The 22057-nt window shown below is 27.6% G+C and overlaps 3 protein-coding genes across 8 annotated transcripts; 2 read left to right on the top strand and 1 right to left on the bottom strand.

Moving 5' to 3' along the window:
- The first annotated feature begins 194 nt into the window (after positions 1–194).
- Positions 195–5970, top strand: LOC111037601 (putative RNA-binding protein Luc7-like 1). Of its 3 annotated transcripts, none has more exons than XM_022320259.1 (8): positions 195–352; positions 413–499; positions 562–656; positions 4715–4813; positions 4895–5113; positions 5215–5427; positions 5493–5617; positions 5677–5970. In XM_022320259.1, the coding sequence occupies exons 2-8, from the start codon at positions 439–441 to the stop codon at positions 5771–5773; spliced, it is 909 nt and encodes a 302-aa protein (XP_022175951.1). In that variant the 5' UTR covers positions 195–352; positions 413–438; the 3' UTR covers positions 5774–5970. The 3 variants fall into 3 exon arrangements, with proteins under 3 accessions (XP_022175951.1, XP_022175952.1, XP_022175953.1); XM_022320260.1 differs by lacking the exon at positions 195–352 and adding an exon at positions 4274–4362 and having other exon boundaries at positions 482–499; XM_022320261.1 differs by lacking the exons at positions 195–352; positions 413–499; positions 562–656 and adding an exon at positions 4022–4391.
- Positions 5971–6071: 101 nt separating this feature from the next.
- Positions 6072–10338, bottom strand: LOC111037602 (rho GDP-dissociation inhibitor 1). Its single transcript, XM_022320262.1, has 5 exons — positions 10044–10338; positions 9753–9950; positions 8939–9048; positions 8752–8866; positions 6072–6861 (listed from the first exon to the last, which is right to left on the bottom strand). The coding sequence occupies exons 2-5, from the start codon at positions 9946–9948 to the stop codon at positions 6659–6661; spliced, it is 624 nt and encodes a 207-aa protein (XP_022175954.1). The 5' UTR covers positions 9949–9950; positions 10044–10338; the 3' UTR covers positions 6072–6658.
- Positions 10339–12345: 2007 nt separating this feature from the next.
- Positions 12346–20344, top strand: LOC111037605 (sterol regulatory element-binding protein cleavage-activating protein). Of its 4 annotated transcripts, none has more exons than XM_022320267.1 (22): positions 12346–12449; positions 12784–12981; positions 13056–13215; positions 13583–13706; positions 13794–13918; positions 13988–14153; positions 14222–14367; positions 14590–14797; positions 14864–14974; positions 15053–15256; positions 15317–15883; positions 15965–16253; positions 16336–16583; positions 16653–16807; positions 18134–18271; positions 18333–18588; positions 18650–18821; positions 18896–19065; positions 19597–19744; positions 19822–19967; positions 20033–20095; positions 20162–20338. In XM_022320267.1, the coding sequence occupies exons 3-22, from the start codon at positions 13070–13072 to the stop codon at positions 20336–20338; spliced, it is 3759 nt and encodes a 1252-aa protein (XP_022175959.1). In that variant the 5' UTR covers positions 12346–12449; positions 12784–12981; positions 13056–13069. The 4 variants fall into 4 exon arrangements, with proteins under 4 accessions (XP_022175959.1, XP_022175961.1, XP_022175960.1 ...); XM_022320269.1 differs by having other exon boundaries at positions 12393–12469; XM_022320268.1 differs by having other exon boundaries at positions 12399–12692; positions 20162–20344.
- The last annotated feature ends 1713 nt before the right edge of the window (positions 20345–22057 follow it).

Here is a 22057-nt window from a genome sequence, read left to right as displayed (position 1 = left end):
ACATTGGCAATCCGTATCATTTGTTATTATGTTTATAGTCTTATCCTTTAAAATATTTTGAACGCCCGCTCTTTTTTAGTTATGGTAAGTATTGCACCATGTTACATTGTAGTACCACGGATTATCTGTTGGTCACACTGTAAGTCAAACATTTTTTAACAATCGTGTAATTTCCACTGATGATTGATGATTATTTACCATCACAAAATCGTAAATTATAGTGTGTTAACACGTTAAATTCCCAAATCCCAAGTATCGTTACTTGTTTCTACCTTACCTTAAACACGTCAGTACAAATTACAAATTCAAAGTTCTCACTTAATTGACACCGCCATTTTAATTCACCTCCTAAGTCTGTATCCGGTACATATCTGTTAATTATTTTTTTTGACAATTTAAAATACTAATCTAGACCTCTGGTACGGCGTCCTGTGAACTATGTCCGCGCACGACCAAATGAGAGCCATGTTGGACCAGCTCATGGGCACTGGCAGAAACGGTAACTTCAAAACCTCAAATCATTCTAATTCATATTTCTATACTTAATAATAATGATTACAGGGGAAACAAGTAGATACCAAGTGCAGTTCAATGATCCAAAAGTCTGTAAAAGTTTCTTATTGTATTGCTGTCCTCATGACATATTGGCATCTACTGTAAGTATAGACATACTATTTATTCTACTAATTTTAATTCAATAATTGATTATTTTTGAGCTGTTAATATTGTTCTCTCCAATATTCAATAAAAATATAAATATTACCTATCAGGATATATCAGAGGATATATGAAATGCATTTTGTAATACCGAGGGAGCGTAACAAAAGCCCATTTTGGTCAAAAATAAATTATAATATTAATAATATGATAAAAATAAGTGTATTCAAACATTATTCTAAAACTATATAAATTCAAAAGCATGATCCTAGGTTCATCGTACATATGCTTAAATTAAAACAGAGAACAATATATTTTTACAGCAATATTTGTTTTCTCTCTCAAATAAAATCGTTATTCTTAGTAACTTACAATAGTTAACGTTTGGGGTATAGTATTTGTTAATATACAACAACATTTTGTTACTATTAGTGTTAATTCTGATAAAAAGACATTTTTTCTCTTTTATATAATGTATACTATGTGCACTAAAATAACTTTAAATTATTAATACTTTTTGTAAATGATTTCATACTAATATTTTTTTTAACACAATTATTGTTGTACCTAATTAAATTAAAATATTTCATGTATAATATTATACACATAGATAAAATATCCTAGAATCATCTTATGTACCTACAGTGCTCTAATTACAACATATGTCACATAATATAATTACTATATAAAAACATTTTGAAATGCATTAAATAAATTGAGACATATTTTTAAAATCAGAACTAATTATTGCATGTCCATCCAGTTATTTTATTTGTGCTATTTATTAATGTATTATTGTTTATTAGAAATGCAAAATATACTCATCCACAATACTATATCCAATTTCAATATATTTTTATTAAATCAATCGCTTTAGTTTTTACATTTTACTAGTATTAACTTGATTAAAATGGATATTATAACTAAACACTACATATTTTTTGCAAAATTGTATTATGAGCACTGACTATTTTATTGTATATGCATCATTTTTTACTTACATATATAGGATGTATTACTAATATTGTACCAGTAGTATTGATCGGTCTGAACTAAATTAGTTCAATATTTTCTTTTAAACTTTTTTTAGTGACATTTTTTTTATTAAACATTTTATAAACTATAAAAAGTTTCTGTCGCCATAAGCTACTTAAATAATATTTGTGATATTCTATGTAATATATTTGTTTCTTTAAGTACTTTGATTCTAGGATAAAACTTATTAACTTTGCCATGTGTCTATCTATATTTTTAGTTTGTTACAAATATCATATTTATATAATTTTACCTATAATATTAATAATACATTTTTAGTATAGAATAACTAATTTTGCAATCCCAACTATCTTTTTAATTAAGTATTGATAATGTATTATATTTTAATTTATGCTTGTCAGGTTTAAATAAATAAAAAACGTTTTAGGTGCCTACTAAAGTAATATATACATTTTTTATGAGTCAACTATAAAAATTAAACTAGATATAAAACATTATTAAAATAAATATGTGTTTGTAAAATTGGCATATTATTAAATAAATTGGTTTAGGTGCAGTTACAACAATTTTAATTATTTGTTTCTCGGATTTAATTTGATAGGTAATTTTTAATATTATTATTCATATCACTTATCAGATTAAACATTTTGGTAACAGTTAAATTGTATTTAAACACAGTTATACTTAACTTAATATAACAAGTAGGTAGTATTATCAAAGTCTTGACAAATCATCTATTATTGTGAGTATTTCTATATATTATGTTCGTTAATTTGTATTGTATTCATTACCTTATAATTAACATGTGTAGTGTTCGTTTTTATGTAAAAGCTTATAGTATTTATTATATAGAAATAATTAAGTTTGTCATAATAAATTAACTCAATACTTCCAGAAAACGTGAGTAAATAATTTTTGGGTTTTAATTATGTTTACATATTCTTTATTAGGGAGAAAAAAACATGAATATTGTTTAAAATATGTTCATACAATTGTATATAGGTAGATAATAGATATTATGTAGAATATTGCTGACTAAAATTAATAATTTCTTATTTTTCCTCAATAACATATTAATCGTATGTAAATTTAAAAATGTTAAGTTTATAAACAATTATTTTTGAGTTAATTGAATAATATTAATTGTTATATATGACTTAAAACAAACAATGTTTCATTTATTTATTTGTTTTATGGGATTTAAGATATTGTTAATTTATATTTTCTTATTAATAATCCAATCAATAATAACCTAATAATAATAATAATAATAATAATGAAACTATTTATAATGACTAAGGATATTATTATTATGTAACTATAGTACTAATTTTAAGTTAATATTACATTATTACCTATACTAATAAAAACCTATATTTTAAAATGTTCAATTAAACTTGAACAACTTATTTGATATATTCTCAATGAGATTTTTTATTTTTAGTTGTTAATTTCAAATTAATACTTTGTAATAATTAGGAAGCAGATTCCATACATTATGTTAATGTATGCTCAAAACTTACCTTAAAGATTGAAAATATGAAACTTTTAGTGCATACTTTGAATGTTTAAGAGTTAATTTTATGGTTTTAACTATATATTTCGTAAGCTAGTGCAGATTGAAGGGTTTTCTAGAAATTTTCATAGAATTTCAAAATAAATTAATATAGATGAACACAAATTTCCTAAATATGTCCATAAATTATAATATCTTAAATGGTATTTAGCTATCCGTACATAGTTACTAAGATAAGAAAGTATCAATTCAGATCTCGAACCATTGATATCATCTATATTTTATAATTATTAATAAATGTTTGTGAAGAAATGTTTATTTTTTTTGTTGATAAATTTCACGGATGATGTTTTTAACCATTTATAATTTTAAGAATACATGCTCAAAAATCATAACTATAGTTTAGGTAGTTAGTTATTTTTTTGACAATAAGTCAAACAAGAATTTTATTACTGTTATTTTTTTGTAAACGTATTTGTTCATCCATAATCACAATTTTATCAACAACTATTCAATTTACTCAAATACTGTAAGGTATGTTCGAGTTTTAAACTAGAATTTTTAATGAAAATTGTTTACTTAAAATAATTATTTCTGAATTTACTTACATACTTGAATACTTTTAAAGTTCAAAAAATCTGCTTCCTAGTACCAAATAATTAAAACATAAAAATGCTTAACTCTTTTTTCTTCATAAATATAATATATTTACCAGTAAAATATTTAAATTTCAATTAGACATTCTTTAATACATAACATTAATTTTGCATTTGTAAATAATATATAGGTAAAATAAACTTAGGGAATTCATTCATAGCCTTAGTATAATTTTTTTTTTTTAATTAATTGTAGGGTAAATTTTCTTTGACTTCTATATTGTTCACTACTCTTAAAAAGAACTTATCTACAAAGCCTACCATGATATCGACAAATCTTTTGTGAGTAGTTAATTATTATCTCTAAGTTATCAATCGGTATTATCTACCGAAATTATTCTGAAAATGTAGCTTCATCGAAGACAGTACGTACATCAACTCAGTTAATTTACGTCTATTTGAATGCGAATGTTTTACTCTTAATCCTGATTATTGTCACCCTCTCTAGGAATAGTCAAAAACGAATTGTGTTTTGATTCGTTTCAAGACAATGATACAAAGATGGGGAAGATGCTCGCCATCAATGCTTCAATGTCGGTGAGCAAATTGTAAATGGTCGTCTGTCTGTAAGTCAAAAAATTTTGAGACAACGACAGAGCTATCTGTTACAATACATTAATTATATTTTGTTGCTTAATGTTATGTTATATTATTTATATTTATTTAACATAATTCATTCAGGCCATGTATCTTCTTAGAGTGAGCAAGTGTAAGTTTTGAGGTTGTTAAGTACTCGATACGTAAGTCATTAATTAATATAATGCTATTTTCCCTATATTGTGTATATTTTCATGTTTCCAGGTCAACCTGATATTTTTCCATGTAAATCCTTAATTCCCATATTAGGTTATTTGATGTATTATATTATTAAATTTTTATATTATTTCAGCGCATGGACATTGGAGAGTGTCCAAAAATACACGATAATGCATTAAGAGCAGATTTTGAAAAAGCTCAACAGAAGTTTGATCATTATTATGATGTGGATGTAAGTTGATGAAGTAATTTATCATTTTTAGATAAATGAGTATCAATTAAAAATAACTAATCCTCTATTATTTTTCTCTAGGCTACTGAACATTTACAAGCGTTTATTAGTGATTGTGACCGCAGGACTGAAGCAGCTCGAAAACGACTATTAGAAACTCAGGAAGAACTTACTGCTGAAGTAGCTGAAAAAGCCAATGCTGTTCATGAGTTAGCTGAGAAGATAGGACAAACATTGGCCAAAGCTGAAGAATTGGGTGCCCAAGGTTTAGTTGATGAAAGTCTCAAGTTGATGGGAGAAGTATGTTAGATATAACTTTTTTTTATAAAATATTAATATATATATAAATACATTACTTTGATACAAGATTAATATATATAAATACATTTCTTTGATAAAAGATTGAAGATCTACGTAAAAAAAAATCAGAAGCAGAAGATACTTATAGAAATTCTATGCCTGTTAGCAGTTATCAACAGCAAAAATTAAGAGTGTGTGATGTATGTTCAGCTTATTTAGGTATTCATGATAACGATCGAAGATTAGCTGACCATTTTGGAGGAAAATTACATTTAGGTTTTATTAAAATAAGAGAAAAACTATCAGAACTTGAAGTGAGACAATATAATTATTAACAAATTTAAAATGTAAAAATAAATTATTTAATTCCTTATAATAGAAAAATTATGAAGAAAGACATGAAGCTCGGCGTAAATTTGATGAACAAGAGCGTTGTAAACGAGATGACAAAAGAAGTCACCGGTCTAGAAGTGGTGATCGAAATGAACGTCACCGACGGTCTAGGTACTTTTTTGTTTTTATACTAAGAAATTATAAATAATGGTTTATTTACACATCGACAGGTCACGTAGCCGCCACAGTAGACATCGTTCACGTAGTCGTAGTCGCAGTCGAACCCACAAACATGACAGAAGAGATCGAGATAGACGTCGCCACTAATAATAAAATATATTGTTTCATTTCAATGATACATAAATATTTTTTTTAAAACATTGATTTTGACATATTTATTATTTTATTAATAAGATGAAAATAAAACCAGTTAAATTAATTTATACTAATAGTAGAAGAAATTTAAAAACATTAATTCCGCTTGATTAAAAAAATAATTATGTCTTTAGAAATTACATATTTCCTCCTACAATTTAATCTATTTTCAGAGACAATGTAATCACAACTATTATTTATATAATTTATAACTAGTATTAGCTTGCAATTTGAAAACAATAAAAAAATGTTTATATTTCAATAATGATTTATTATTTGATCTATTACATAACACTTAGAAACTTATGAATGTAATTGAATATAATTATTTACGATGAGGTATAAAAAAAATTACAATAAAAAATTAATTTTCCTTTCACAAAAATACAATATTTAATTTTTTAGTGATGTTAAAATAAAAACTAAAATATTATATTGTTCGATAAAAATCTCATGGTCCCTATAAATATTAAGTAAACATAATTGAATGAAAATCTTATTAGAGACCAGAGCAAGTAGAAAGAATTTTGATCAAATTAAAACTTTGGCACCATAGTAAGACGTAGTAGTCTAAACAAAATAGTATTTATGCATACATATATAAAATTACAGATATATATATTTATAAATAACCATGCAATGTTCAATTATCGAAGATTACAAAAATAATAGTAGTAATAATACGAATAAAAATTGGATTTTTATTAAAATTAAAATTATCTATAAATCTAAGAAAAAGATGAATGAAAATAAATTTATTAATCATTTGTTTATGTAATTAAATTGTTATAAATTTATGATTTTAATTTATAACTGATATTGTAAATTCCCTGTAAATTAGTTATCCTTCCAGTCTTTTTTAATCTCAAATACCCATTCCCATTTTAAATGTTCCTTTTTGTCATCATCCGTAAATAAAGAATGGACCGTATATGAGCCGCGTGCCATCATGCCACTAGGAGCATCTTCAGCAGGTGTTGTATAACTCTGAATTTCCATCTTTGGTGGATACGATCCAACCATGTGAGTCATTTTGTCAACTAAAAAAAAGTTACCATATTATCAATTGTATAAATTATTAATGAAAATGTTGATTAGTTTACCTCAAACTATTTTGCAGCAAAACAAATAAAAATTAACCATAAATAAATACTAAATTTTTAAATCGTGAATTTCTCAGCAGGGCCATTTTAAAATTCGAAACAGTTTCCCCCAGTTATAGATGTTACTATTGGAAATTAAAGAATAAATGGAATTTATTGGTTACCGACTCACTTTGACTACATGAGACTAAAAATTAAACATGTCAATTTTATTATGATGTACTAAATTCCAAATTTCCTATTTAGTGTCTACTATACTGCTCCGAGATTAACAATACAGCGAAAAAGATGTTATGATCTTCCAAGAACATGATCTCATACCTAATACTCAAGTTTGTGGATCCAAATATCCAATTATGATGCAAAATTGTATTTTGGTAAACAAATATTTTAAAACTCTTCAGTACAGGTAAATTTATTGGTGAACAACCCATTTTGTTGACCCTAAAAGGCTAAAACTATGGAAGGTACTCATACTCAAAATCTGCTACCTTTTGGAAAAACAAAGAGGATTGGTTTTTTTTTTAATCAGATAGTCACAATAACTAATAAGTACAAAACTAACTAATCTGGAAAAATAAATTAATCTACAAATAACATATTAATAACTGATCAATAATTTAAAATTTTGATTATAGTTCTTTATGCCTGTAGTCTAAATTAATAAAAATAATAACTGATAATTATATAAATAACTAGAAATTATAAACAATAAAATACATTTTTTCACCATCTATGACATGTTAAAATGAACCTTAAATTTTTGTTTATAATGAATACATGGCTACATTGATTTGTGACGTTATTGTTAAAAAATATATGTACAATAGTTATACTTATAAACCCCTCCCAAATGGTGAATGTGCTGATTTTAAAAAAATATAATTTTAATAATATACCTATTTCAATGGAAACATTTAAAATTAAAATAAATTTGAGCATTTTTTTTATATCCAAATGATAACTAATAAGGCATAGGGATAATATCATTATTATGCAGAATACCACACTTAGATAATAATAAAATAATCATATCTAATAAAGTGAAACAAAAAAAATGTAACATTACAAATATAATTAATAATTCTCTTGAAGCAATGTCATTATACATTTTGATAGTTTATTCAAATACTATAACTATGACTATATTTGAATAGTAATAAAAGTAATTGGATATTATACGGCATGTACTTCAGTAGTGTTGGATATCTAAACTGCTAGTTATAATACTGATAATTATTGACATGTACTGGAATTCAGTTAAAATTTCTATTTGCATAAAAAAATTCAATTTTATATGTATCAACATATTTTGTATACACTACATCATTAATAATGGTACTTTTTTTTTAAACATTTATTTAATCAGATATTTTAGTATCCTTTAAATTCTAATTGTTTACTCTTAATTCAGTTACAATTTCAATTGAACAAAATTTAAATAAAAAATATACTTTTTTTAAAATAATAATGAATCATATAAATATTTAAGTTGAACATTTAACATACAGTTTTTAAACATGAATTAAAATTATCAATTGTTTTGTACATAGTAAAGGTACCAAATGGTGTCAAGGAGGTAACATGCAGCCTGTAGATGACCTTTATTCATCCCAAAAAGAGGACATTTTTTTATCTGAGGGTAAATTAATAAATGATGTTTTTTATTAATTTTACTTTAACTTTCTTTGAATAAACCTAAACATATAATTTGTATGGCCCCCTGGCTCCCAAAACCTGAATTTCTAAAGTGTCTCTCGAAAAGTATTTACTAGTGATCTCTGGTATTTTAAGTACTATTATATCAAGCCAATTTAACAATATTACCTGGTACACCTAGACGATAAGTCTTTTGAACATATTTCAGACCATGAACAATTTCTCGTTGTACTATAAAATCTATTCTAATTTTGTATGATATTCCTTCTTTTATTATGAACACCTAAAATGTAATTATATTTGTAAAATGCTACAAAAATGGTAAATGGTTTAAAATTTAAAATAAAATAATAACCTGTTTTTTTAAATTTGTTAAATCTCCGGACAAATCAAGTTCCATGTCTGGTCTATCAGCAACACATAATGCCAATTTTTTGACGATCACTTTATTTGGATTATTTTCATCTAGAAATAAAATTTAATTCAACTTAGCATGTTTACACCTATTAAAGTATTAACCCTTCATCAGTTGCATGAGTTACATATTATGTATCCCAGAGTTTTGTAAATTAAATGGTAAATTCTATAATACTGACTGGGACATAATACTAATAGGACTATTGCAACTAATCAAAAAATACATAACTAGGCGACTAGTACAGGGTTAAATTTTAATTAAATACAAGTTAAATAACTGCTATATTACATCAATAATTAAGAATTGAAATATAAATTGTATAAAAGAAACTGTTGGAGTTTAAAAAAAATAAATTTTATATTGTAGATCTTATTGTTCTAATATATTTATTTTAAATTAAATAAAACAATTTCAAACTATACTAAGTTTAAATAGCAATATAATTTGGTAAAAATATTTATTTTATATTGTAGTTACCCACAGAAATTTCTAATATACTTATAACAATTATTTATTTCAAGACAAAATGAAGGTATTGAAATAAGTATAAACTTATTTTTAAAGGAATAACCTAGATTAAATTTAAAAATGAATCCAAAAATATGAACTATTATACAAGTATATAAAGCGGAATACTTTGCAATAAAATTTGTTTTAAAACATTCATTATTAAAATATATTACTGTAATAATGTGTTATTAATTACCTAGATACAATACACTTCCCAATAATTGCAATTAATTATAGTTACCAAAAATGATTTTCCCACTGTTAGCATCACCCAGTAATTTTTCTTTGTATTTTTGCAAGCTCGCGTCTTCTTTGTCAGCATTCAAGAGCTCTTCAATAGATTTTTCTGGTGGCGGCTTGTAGTTAGAATCGATTTCATCGTCGTCGTGAATCGCCAACTTATCCACGCCGTCTTTGATCATGTCCCCGTCGGACATTCCTGCAACGAAAATTGTATGTTTACGTTAGTGTTACGCCCCGTGAATTCGTCAGTGTAATGTTCTATAAATGAAAACACAAATAAAATAACTACCTAAATCTTTCCGAATACAAATTGAAAAACGATTGGGTTACAAAAACGAAAACACGGCACTGTGTTCTATTGTTTGTGGACAGAACACAGAAATATCGCACAAAAACTAAAACTAATGGGTTTTGGCAACCGTACTACCGTAAAGAAAATTATTATTACTATTATTACTTATGTTACTTTTTTTTTTTACTAACGCTAAATACCTTATTATTACTTCGGCAATAATAATAATAATAATGAATACAGAATAATACGAGTCGATGAGTGGCGATCACGGCATTAGATTACTTGGTGGTGATAATGGGTATTGGGTACGATTGTCCGAATGATACGAATGGCCTAATAGAATTGGGTGGATCATTATTCACTATTCAGTATTCAGTATTCACTACCTTCCACAAAATACCTATACAGTTGTTCCGAAGTCAATTTGTTCAAATTTTAATTAATATTCAAAATGTACATTTGTCCCAACGACCAATTGTTCCACAATCTATTTATGCCACTAGCCCTTACAAATTTTTTTGTTCAAGGCTCATTGTTCCAAAATATTCATTCCAATGTTAGTTTATTTTATATTGCATTAATTGTAGTTTGTATCAAATGGAAAATACATGTTTACTGCATGAAACAACGCATACTTCTCCGTGGTGACACTGCATTGTGAATCTAATAATTCAATATTTTTCAGTATTAACTGCTCCTTAATTTCAATATCTTCAATGAATTAATATAAAAAATAGGCAGCTAGGTCGATTCCAACGGCTGAGACCCAAAGAATCAACCAACACGGATATCCCAAGTTTGAGAGTGAGAAAGCCTATCCGTACCTTACAATTATGGGGAAATGGGTTGTTAAATATCATGAGGGATGGATCACTCCGAGCCCAATAGCAATTATGGTAGGTATGTCAATAACCCATTATAACACTTAAGCTACTTAGCTGAGGCCTGAGGTGGTCGGTGTGAAAATGTGAAATGTTTGTTAAAACATAATATGGACCAAAAACTTTATTTTCGTTAATTCTTAAACTATTTGTGAGTAGGTACATGTGATAATCTGCTTCATCTAAGCTCGTTGTCCGCTGATTGTTCAGAGATCATAAACACAAACTTTAAAAGTATACAGTATATAGGTAGGCTATACTGGGCTGTTTGATGCCTTCAGAGACTGCTATTTTTCAGATATTAGAAACTCGCAGAGCCTGTCTGGCATCGTTTCGTTGGGGTTCGTTGCCTGGCTGCCTGAGTCTCTGTTGCTGACCAACTGCATGATAAAAGTACCTACCTATAAAACCACAGACTTTATGAAAATAGTCTTTTCATAATGTAGACATATAGTCGGTGTTATACGGTTCCGTAGGTCGTAGCTTTTGAGGGAGGAGGGGCTTTAGGGCATTCAGTGCCTTGAGCCCCCCTCCGAAATATCGAACTTGCGTACTATAGCCGGTTGAACCCTGTCCCTAGCAATAAAATATTGTTCCCCCTCCCAACAAACAAAAATCCTGGCTACAGTCCTGGTGATATAATCTTTTTTTATTCTTTAAACTTTATCATTTACAAGTGATATAATTATAACATGTATTTCAGTATTTGTATTCCTATGATTGATTGTTCTAACCATGTGGTGCATGGTCATGACTCTATCATTATTTAGCCATGGTTAAACTAATACTTTTAACCAATGTATTTCAAATAACAGTTGTTCCAAATGTTCTAATAAACATATTTTGTTTTTAACTTGAAAAATATATTGCGTAATAAAATTCAGTTCGTACAAATGCAATTTGGAATAAATATAGTTTGGAACAATAGGCAGCGACTTGATTATTTTGCTCCGGGTTTAAACCGCAGAATATGTTTCACCTCTGTGTTTAAACTGCGTTCCTGACCAATAAGTGATCATAGGCAAAGTTGGATTTATATCATAGACCTATAAAATAGATATTTTATCTATGCTCCTGACTATGATTTGAGTATTTCGTTCAGCCTACAGAGTAGGATGATATAGTCACAGTGGAACTACAGCATCTGAGAAACTGCATACTCCAGTCACCAAGTAGCTGTCTCCCGTTGACTTATAACCTAGTGATCACTAATCACTAATCACTAATCACTTGGAAAAAAACTAGTACAGTCGTAAACTCGTAACAGCAAGCAACAAGTTCATTATCCACTGTACAGAGTCAGTAGTTGTATTTGGTTATATCTACAGTAGCACCGGGTGATACACTGATACCCCAGTTCTCCCGTGGCACTGGGGTCAGCTGGTGGACTGAGCTACGCATAATCCGTTGTAAGAAATGTCTGTTATCAATATATATATATATATCAGTATTATACTTATCTATGAGTATCACGTCGTCGTTCTAATGGTTGGTGACGGCATGTCTTCTATGCCCTATGGTAAATTGTATTGGACATTGGTTATTCATTATTATTATATTATTTTTTTTTTATATCATACTCATACGCTTGTAATTGATATATAAAATTAATTTATTGTTAAAATGTTAACGTTGCTACTCTATAGACATAAAGTAATATGTTTCAAGACTGTTGTAGAGTCTAAACTCTAAAGACCGAGATTTGAATTTCTATTGTTTTTTCTCTATTATTATTTCTTATTTTTTTACAGATAACAAACGAGTATGTTTGGCTTATATTTGTTTAACGTCGACGTTTCATTTTTATCCTCGGTGGATTAATGTTCGTATTTGATATATTTTTTATATTATAGTGATTGGATAACACATGCCAAGTAACGTCACCAATTGCTACAGCTTGTACGAGATGGTCAGGATAGAACACAATATAACGCATTTTATCCTCTCAACTGTTTAATAAACAATCAATGTCGACTAGCTGCTACTAACTGTGCTCAGAGCTCAGTCTTCAGTTGTCTTAACCATCTATATAAAATGTGCACGTGAACATTGTATGGCAATATTTGTTTTTTTTTAATTGCCCACTTCTTGAGTGTTTTTTAAATCACCAAAACACATTTTGCAGAATCCTTACAAAAAATGGGAGACCCAAATTGGACAAAATTGGCTGTGCCCAGACGTCTACCAGACAAAGTGTCACAGTTATATTACTCCTATGGCCTGTTCTGTGCATCTCATCCCGTCATTTCATTAACAATTTCTACTGTAATTGTTGTTGTATGCAGGTAATTGTTCAACATTTCTTTTCTCAACTAAAATGGATAATCTTCCTTTATTCACAGTAATAACAAGTTATAATAATTGATAATTTTATAAGTATGAATTACCTATTCATTTAATTTATAGTATAATTATTAATCATATATATATATCATGTTAATCATATTTATATATGAAATAAGTTGAACTTAAACAATATTTTTATTGTAAAAAGAATTGATGATTATAGACGCTTTAGGTGTTGATTTTTGTTAAATTTTTATTAATTCCACAGTATTTTTAATGTTAAACTTAATTTATCAAAATTTGAAATACTATTTCATATAAGTACTAATAATATTTTAATTTGTGTAATAAAATACATTGTTTTAGTTTATCACTGTTTGGATTACCTTTGTTCAGCAATGTAGTACAATCAACCATTACACCTTCTTATAAGCCAGATAATGTTACAAATCGATGGTTTAATGGACAACCCAGTGTGTATATTCAACAAGTAACCTATTTTAAATAACCTAGTCTCATAAGCTACTATTTAAATTTGAAATATTTATTTTCAAATTATATTTGTGGTTCTCTATAGATAGTTATGAGATCAATGGTAACCCCATGGTTGGATAATTTAGTTTTGTCAGATGCCTTCAGAGGCCCTTTAGCTGAATCATTCAAATTAGTTGATATCATTAGAAATTATCAATTAGATAACAAGTACTCATTTGAAATAATTTTTGAATATTATTCTTATATTTGTAAAATAAAATATGTTTTATTCATTAGAATTTCTTTAAACGATGTCTGTCTACACATAGAAAACATTAATTCTGATGTAAAGACATTGCCAGAGTTCAGTTGTTTACTTGTATCACCAAGTAATTTGTGGCATCAAGATTTAGAAGAGTTCCGCACTGATAGCAGCATTGAAAAAACCATTTTTACTTATCAGGTATATATTTACATTAATTTATATTATATTTTATAACCCATTTTTGTATAACACCTTTTGTTTTTCAGAGCCCATCTCATATAAAAATTAGTATTCCAGAACTGTTATTTGGTATGCCTCTTAAAGAAACCGGAATTAGGAGATATTCTGTACATCCTCGACAAAGAGTTGTCCAATTTGCTATTACAATATTTATGAAACAACTTGTACCACCGTAAATCATCTTTTTAATAATATATTACTTAATTTTAAAACAAATTATTAATAGCTATAAGGTATAACCTTAAAAATGTAATTAAAAATAATTTTTAATTTTTATTATTACAACCAATTTATTACAAAATTATTATGATTTCTGTAGGTAGTAACTATCTAATAAGTAATAACATTTAAATTATTGTATTTTAAAATAAAATAAACCTTTTTTTAAACATAGGTATATACAAGGATTGAAAACTCATTTGAAACAAATTTACCCCGTGCATGTTAAATCAAATCAAATTCTTTCAGACACTTCAACTTTACATATTTACTATCCTGGAGAAATAAATTATGAAACAATATTTTTTTTACTCTCGTGTTATATGCTTTTATTTGGGTACATTTATTACTCTATTAAAAAAATGGACATATTTGTCTCTAAGGTATAATATTTATTTATTTTACAATATATTTAATTTTATTTAAATCAAACCATTTTTTTATTATAGGTTGGGATTAGTTTTGGAGCTGTTTTTACAGTTGTATCTACTCTTTTAACAACTATGGGGCTTTGTTTTTTATTTGGATTAGATTTTACTATAAATATTCAAAGTCAAATGGTAATTTAATTTATATTGTTATACTAATTTAATTTAAATTGTTTTACTTTAAAATATTATTTTTATATGACTATTTAGGTTTTTCCTTATTTAGTTATTGTTGTTGGTCTAGAAAATATGTTGATCATAATAAAATCAGTTGGTTCGACAGCACCAAATTTAGATGTAAAAATACGATTGGCCCAAGGTTTAAGTAAAGAAGGATGGGCCATAACTCAAAATCTTTTAATTGAAGTTACTATTTTAACTGGTGGATTATTGACTTTTGTTTCATCAATTCAAGTAATGTAATTTTATACTTCAATATTTTAATTTATATCTAATTTTGAATAACATTTCCAGGAATTTTGTATATTTGCCATAGTAGGTTTGTTATGTGACTACTTTTTTCAAATGTTCTTTTTTCTTGCTCTCATATCATTAAATATGAAATCGGTAGATGACTCTACTTACCAAAAGACATATTACCCGTTTTCATTTGCTAATTTGGCCAATAAAATGCAAAAATCTAATCCTCCAGCATTAAAACATTCAAGTCGAAGTGGTGTGATGTTAAAATCTGCTTCTCATCCACGCTTGAATGGTTTGCAAATTATGGCTTCTTTAGAAGATCCCCGACGCAAACCAATATCTAAACGTTTGAGATTCCTATACCTTTGGGCAGCTACAAGAATTGTTCAGCGAGTGTTAATGATGGTTATGGTGTTTTGGATATCTGGTATTATATATAACACAGAAACTGTGCAAGAATTTTTTGATCTAAGAAAATCTGTAACTACTGAGAAACCATATATTCAAGAACGATCTAATATACATTTTCCTCTTGCATGGGAAGAGGGTCGACGAGCTGTTATAATTGAAAACAAAGCTAGATATACTGTAAAACAAGAATATGAGTCTAACCTAAAGGTGTTTTATCAATAATTAAATAATCATCATTATTTTTGTTGATATTATGTCTTATTACTAATTTTGTAATTTCAATGTTAGGCTAATCAATCTCAAGAACATGATTTACCATATTATGTGCAACTTCTAAATGCAGAAAAATGGCCCCATTGGCCAAGACTCTCTTGGTATAACTGGCAATTTTTATTGGGCATGTATAATATGAGTGTCGCTGGATCCTATGTGTCTGTATTACAACCTATACACGTGGCTCATTCTGTGACACCAGAGGAAGCAATGTCATTGCGTGAATCTCTAAATGATGCGGAAAAATCTTTTCCATCCCATTGGAAGTCTTTTGCTGCTGCTCTTGACCCTTTTGATTTTGTTGGTATGCTCATATTCCTACTTTGATCATATCTGTTTGGACTAAAAAAAGTTGTTGTTAAATGTTGAATTATAATTTATTTTAGATACTCATATAGTAGCGCCACTGGAAAGTAGAAAAGACATCAATGTTATTGATCAATCATCTGAACCTTTTATACCTACTTCACCATCAGAATTAATATTGATTGCTGTTCTATGTTTAATTAGCATATTAGTGCTAGTCTACACATTGATAATGTTGTACCGATGTGTCTGTAGTCGTAACTATGCTGAATGGAGAGCTGGTTGGAGCCATGATGTGAGTTATATACAACATGACTCTGGTATACAAGTATGTATAGTTTGTAATATAGTTTAATTTCATTTTATTTAAGTTTTGTAGATTTAAATTCTTATTCAGGTTATATTAGAAGCAGTTCCAATTGAATTTAAAGGGCACACACAATCAATTGAATGTATTGCTACCTATGGAAATATTATTGTTAGTACATGCCTTGCTGGTTGTATTAATGTTTGGAATGCATTAACCGGTGAATTGATTAGTACCATTGATAGGTAAATTTCGTAAAAAAACAGTCAGGCAATTTTATCTTTATTTTTTTATACTAATATTTTTGATTTTATTTTAATGAAAACTAACTAAGAATCAACTCATTGTTTTCTATCAAAAATTCAAAAGTTTAAACTGACATAAAATATTTTATTGGTAGTATAGGAACACCGATTTAACTAAAATCGTTAGAGCTTAAGACATTAACTTATTTATTAATTCTCATAAGTCATAACAACCTTTAAAAATGTAATACTTAAAGGTATAGTTTGTTATTAAATGGATTTAGGGTGAAGGGTGCTGAAAGGGCTGCAGCCTAGGTCTTACAGTTTTGTAATTATTTAATGATAAAATACAGAAAAATGTATTTCATTTATATTTGAACATATTTAAATATTATCTTATTTTATTATTGAGCTGTTCTAGCTAATAGTGTAAATATAATTTTATTAAATCTAAAAAAAAAGTGTCAAGTAATATGGAACTTATTTTTTCATTTAAAATTAAATTTTCACCAAACATATGATAGTTCACTTCTATATTACGCATAATTATTGTTAAATAAAAATATAACAATTAGTGGTGTACTTTGATTCAAGAACTAAAAAGACAAGTTTTTGCTCCCTACATCATCACTATACTATTACAAAATGTGTTTCTAAATAAACATTTGTGGAACGGGAATCGTGTGTCAAAATTGTAAATGAAAAATTCTTTGTCAAAAACTATTAGATTCGTTTACTAGTTAACATAAGTTTTAGTATAAACTATAATTATTGCCTATTATTACGTTTGTAGTCATTTTCCACAAATCTGATATTACTTATGCAATTTGATTATTTTCATAATTTATTTAGTAAAATACTAAAATTACCAAGTAGTTAGTATGTAGTATGTCTACAGTTACAGTATACAGACAATAATAAATTTCATTTGATTTTCAAATGATATATAGTTCAGATCATTTATTTGGGATCCCTCCATAATATATTATTCCTAAGGGTGCAGCCACATGTCTAAATCTGGCTCTAGATTAAACTTGAAATGTTTGAACTGGATATTATACCATTTTAAAACAGAGGTTACCAACTAACAACCTTTGACTGGTCACATTAAGGATTTTAAAGGACATCAAAATTCAATGTACATATTTAACCTAAAAAAATTAATTCAAAATGAAAACCTAATTTAGTTAACCATTAAAAATTATAATTTAAGGAATACATTTTGTCCACAAGTCTCATACCGCCTATTTGATGACCTCTGATTTAAAGTATAAACTTACTGTTAAAACAAAAAAAATATCGTTATATTAATTGTTTTTGTTTAAGGTCTAATCTGGACAATGCTAATGATGAAGATACAGAAGAATTAAGTTTATCTGACGACTTCTTAAATGATTCTAAAAATTCTGATTCTAATTCTATGTCTAGTTATGGTTTTCAAGAGTCTTTTAAAAATGTAGAACAGTAAGACTTAATTTTATTTGATAAAATGAATTGTAATACATATCTAACAAACTGTCTTCAGATTATGTGCAAGGTGTAAAAATGTGATCTCTATTGAAAACACTAATTATGATATGATAAGTCAAGATAAGAACAAAGCAAGACATACTATTAATTCAGACCAAAATGAATGGGAAAATCGATCCAAAAAGATTTCTGAAAATGAGATCTGTGTTAACTCCCAGATATGGTGTGTTGATTGTAACGAAAATGTTGTTGTTCTGGGATGTGCTGATGGTTCATTGCAGTTTTGGGATATGTACAAGGGGATACTTAAAGTTTGACATTAAATGTTAAATTATTAAAAATTATGATTTTTTATTTAAAAAAAAATTTTAGTGTATGTGGCAAGGAGACATAAATGATGGATTTACAGCAATTAAATTGATCAATAAATATGTAGTAGCTGTAAGGTTGAATGGGTCTCTAGAATTCTTCAAGCTTGATATTTTTAGTGAATCAACCTTGAGAGAATCTATAGAGAAACCTAAAACTAATTTCTCGCTTAGAAGTAAATATATTAGAATAAATATTATATTTTTTTTAAATTAATTATAATTAAACAATATTTATTTATTACTGTAGAACATGTACGAACGAGAAGTATAGGTTCATCTCTTCACACTTTAAAAACATCTAACGATACTGTACGTTGTCTTCATATAGAAGCTTTAAAGGCACATAATCAACCAGTTACTGTCCTTGAAACTAATGGAGCTTACATTGTTACTGGTAGCCAAGATCATATGCTTAAGGTTGGTAAAATCAAATATAAGATGTTAAAATAAGTTAAAGGAGTACAAAACATGAAAAATAAGTTTTTTTTTAATTTGAAAGGATTTTCAACTATAAGAAAAATAGTACTGGTTTAACATTTTTACTAGCACTGTTCATTGAGCAATAAGGAATTGAAAAATGATGCCACGTCATAGGCAGGGCACACCATTTGTCTATCTTGTATATGTAAAATTTGCTCTCTAACACAAAATTTACCTACCTCTTGACCAAATCATTTTTAATAATTTGAAGAAAATATTTTTGTGTAGTTTTATTTAGTTTTGTGTGCTCTTTTAAATAAGAAAATAAGTATAAATGAAAATAATTTTTAAATATATTGACATTCATTAGTCATAGTTTTTTTAATAAACAATTGTTAAGACAACTAACAGTGCCCTTTTATTATTGAATCATTAAAAAACAATCATTATTTATTTATTTAATGGCATACATTAGAGTTAATGAGGAATATTTAAGAATATTTTATATTAATTATTTACATATTTTAGGTATTTAGAATTGAAGATAGACAGTTACTATATACCTTGCATGGCCATTATGGGCCAATAACGTGTTTATTTATTGATCAAGTAAATCCTCACATGGCTGCATCCGGTAGTCAAGATGGAATGTTATGTGTATGGGATTTAGTTACTGGTTTGTAAATAATAAATAATATTTAATAATATACTTGATATTTGTAATTATTACTTATTAGTTTATTTAACTTCTAGGTACATGCATGTATACAGTTCAAAGTCATGATGGAGGAGTCTTAGGAATAACATGTTCAGCTAGCTATGTTATTAGCATTGGTCAAGATGATAAAATTTGTGTATGGGATAGGTTTCATGGTCACCAACTTAATAGTATTCAAATTGTGAGATATTTTATTTTTGATAATGCTTTGAGATTTATTTTCATTATTAAATTTTTTATATGCAGAGTAATGTCTACTGTTATGATTTGGCGATGTTAACACATAATTTACTTATTACTTCTAAACAGGTATTAATGTGATTTTTTCAAAAAGTTGAACATTTTATGCAAATCATTTTTTTTTTATGATTTCAGGGTTCTATAGTTATTATGGATGTGCAAACAGGAGAACCAGTGAAAGTGTTTAGCTTAGGAGACTCTGATTGCAATGTAGTTACTCAATTGTTAACACTATCGGACAGTATTGTATGTGATTATGGCACAGAGTTACGTGTCGTACGATTTCCAATGGTAGCTACCAAAGAAGATTAAATTATATCAATGACAAAGAAAAAGACATGAATATTAATTTAGTTTCAATTTTTTTTTTCTTAAAAAATAATTATATTTTTATAATATGTTGTTGATCTCAAAAATTATATTGAATAAAAAAATGAATATTGTTATAACTTATGAGGATGACAATTTTTTTAGTGTATAAAATCCAAGATTTTGAAGAGAAAAAAAATTGATATAAATCAAAATGTTGTAGTTATGTACTGACTCGTATCGAGGTTAGATTCTGATATGAGTCGGAAGACTATTGCTGGTATATAACTTTTTAAGCCTATATGTTTAAATATTTTTGGTATTGTAAAGTGTATAGAATAGCCAATAACTAAAATATAGTATTATACTATTATAGGTAGTATATGTAGTTCACAATCATCGCAAATCCCTAAAGCCTCGTTCACACGGTGACAGTTGCATGACACCAGTGTCGTAATATCAACGAAATTAGATATACGACACTAGTGTCACGACACACATTATCATTAGTGTCATACTCATTAGTGTCACCGTGTGAACGAGGCTTAAAATTGTGTGTAGTATGAAATTTAAAAGTGTGTTATTCAATTTAAACATTTATATAATACCTAAAATGAGTAATTTTATACCTTCACATTTGTTTTATATTTTAATGGTTTTTTGTCAAACTACATTTTCATTATTATCTACACAGATACACACAGTACACACTACACAGTAAACAATATTTTGTGTTGTTACTTAATAGTTATTAATTATTATTCATTGTTATTGAGAGTAGCTCATATAAACTAGTGTTTATCTAGAAAGAACCCGCATGCAACAGTGCTATAGCTGCCGTGGTGTCGCTCCTACTTGCTATTATTATTATTGTAACACTCAATATTAATTTTACTAAACAGACATATTTATTTCACTACATTTTTGTGTGTTTCACTCACCAGTGGCATGCTCAAGTGGTAGTGGAGGGGTTAAAAGTTCCGTCTTTACCCTATGGGCACGTGGGGCACGTGCCCAGGGCCCCCATCCAAATGGGGCCCCCGGCCAAATCGAAATTACAATTTTAAATTGTAATGTTTTCGCCGTTACCGATCCTATACGATTACGACGGTTATCGGCAACGACTCGCGGAGTTTGTTTCGGTCGGGAGCGGGAGGGGTTACCCACACAAATGCAAGAAACTACAACAAGTTTTATATAATATATAAATCAATTACTGCAGTGCCAATAATCTATATCAGTTTCCACCCGCCCGCATTATGTTTATGTACTAGATTATTTATCTTATCTTAATTATGTCAAAGCAGTGAATTGAATAGGAATTTTATTTTGAACGTTTTCAGTAAATACACAATAAAACTGGCTGTCAGTACAAGTGCGCCGTTTGTCCGTTTCGTTTTGTTTATTTAACTATAATAAAAATATAAAATATAACATTTTATTAGTGTCTGTAATAGAGTTGTAGTCTCATTTAATTATGTCAAAAAGGACATATTTGAGTGGTTCAGAAAAAAGAAAAAGACTTGCGATCCAAAAAGAAAAAATTAACAAATTGCCTAAGCTTACTTCATTTTTTACACTCGAGGAAACTAACAGGCAGAATGAGTTTTCGACCTCGTTTTATCAAGGTACCTCTAAATTTGAAAGTCCAGAAATTGGACCCACTTTTAATGATACAACTAGTGTTTTGAGTTCATCAACTCCAAATTTTACTACAAATAC

Source organism: Myzus persicae, unplaced genomic scaffold (genome assembly GCF_001856785.1).
Source record: "Myzus persicae strain clone G006 unplaced genomic scaffold, MPER_G0061.0, whole genome shotgun sequence".
NCBI lineage: Eukaryota > Metazoa > Arthropoda > Insecta > Hemiptera > Aphididae > Myzus > Myzus persicae.
The sequence above is the reverse complement of the archived record's forward strand: the minus strand, read 5'-3'. Positions and strand labels throughout refer to the sequence as shown.

Coding starts and splice junctions, on each gene's coding strand:
- LOC111037601 (XM_022320259.1), top strand. CDS start 439: ATGTCCGCGCACGACCAAATGAGAGCCATGTTGGACCAGCTCATGGGC. Junction 500..561: donor CATGGGCACTGGCAGAAACG/GTAACTTCAAAA, acceptor TAATGATTACAG/GGGAAACAAGTAGATACCAA. Junction 4,814..4,894: donor ATCATTATTATGATGTGGAT/GTAAGTTGATGA, acceptor ATTTTTCTCTAG/GCTACTGAACATTTACAAGC.
- LOC111037602 (XM_022320262.1), bottom strand. CDS start 9,948: ATGTCCGACGGGGACATGATCAAAGACGGCGTGGATAAGTTGGCGATT. Junction 9,049..9,752: donor CAGTGGGAAAATCATTTTTG/GTAACTATAATT, acceptor TTTTATTTCTAG/ATGAAAATAATCCAAATAAA. Junction 6,862..8,751: donor TTATCGTCTAGGTGTACCAG/GTAATATTGTTA, acceptor ACTTTTTTTTAG/TTGACAAAATGACTCACATG.
- LOC111037605 (XM_022320268.1), top strand. CDS start 13,070: ATGGGAGACCCAAATTGGACAAAATTGGCTGTGCCCAGACGTCTACCA. Junction 15,884..15,964: donor AATATGAGTCTAACCTAAAG/GTGTTTTATCAA, acceptor TTTCAATGTTAG/GCTAATCAATCTCAAGAACA. Junction 18,589..18,649: donor TGTACAAGGGGATACTTAAA/GTTTGACATTAA, acceptor AAAAAATTTTAG/TGTATGTGGCAAGGAGACAT.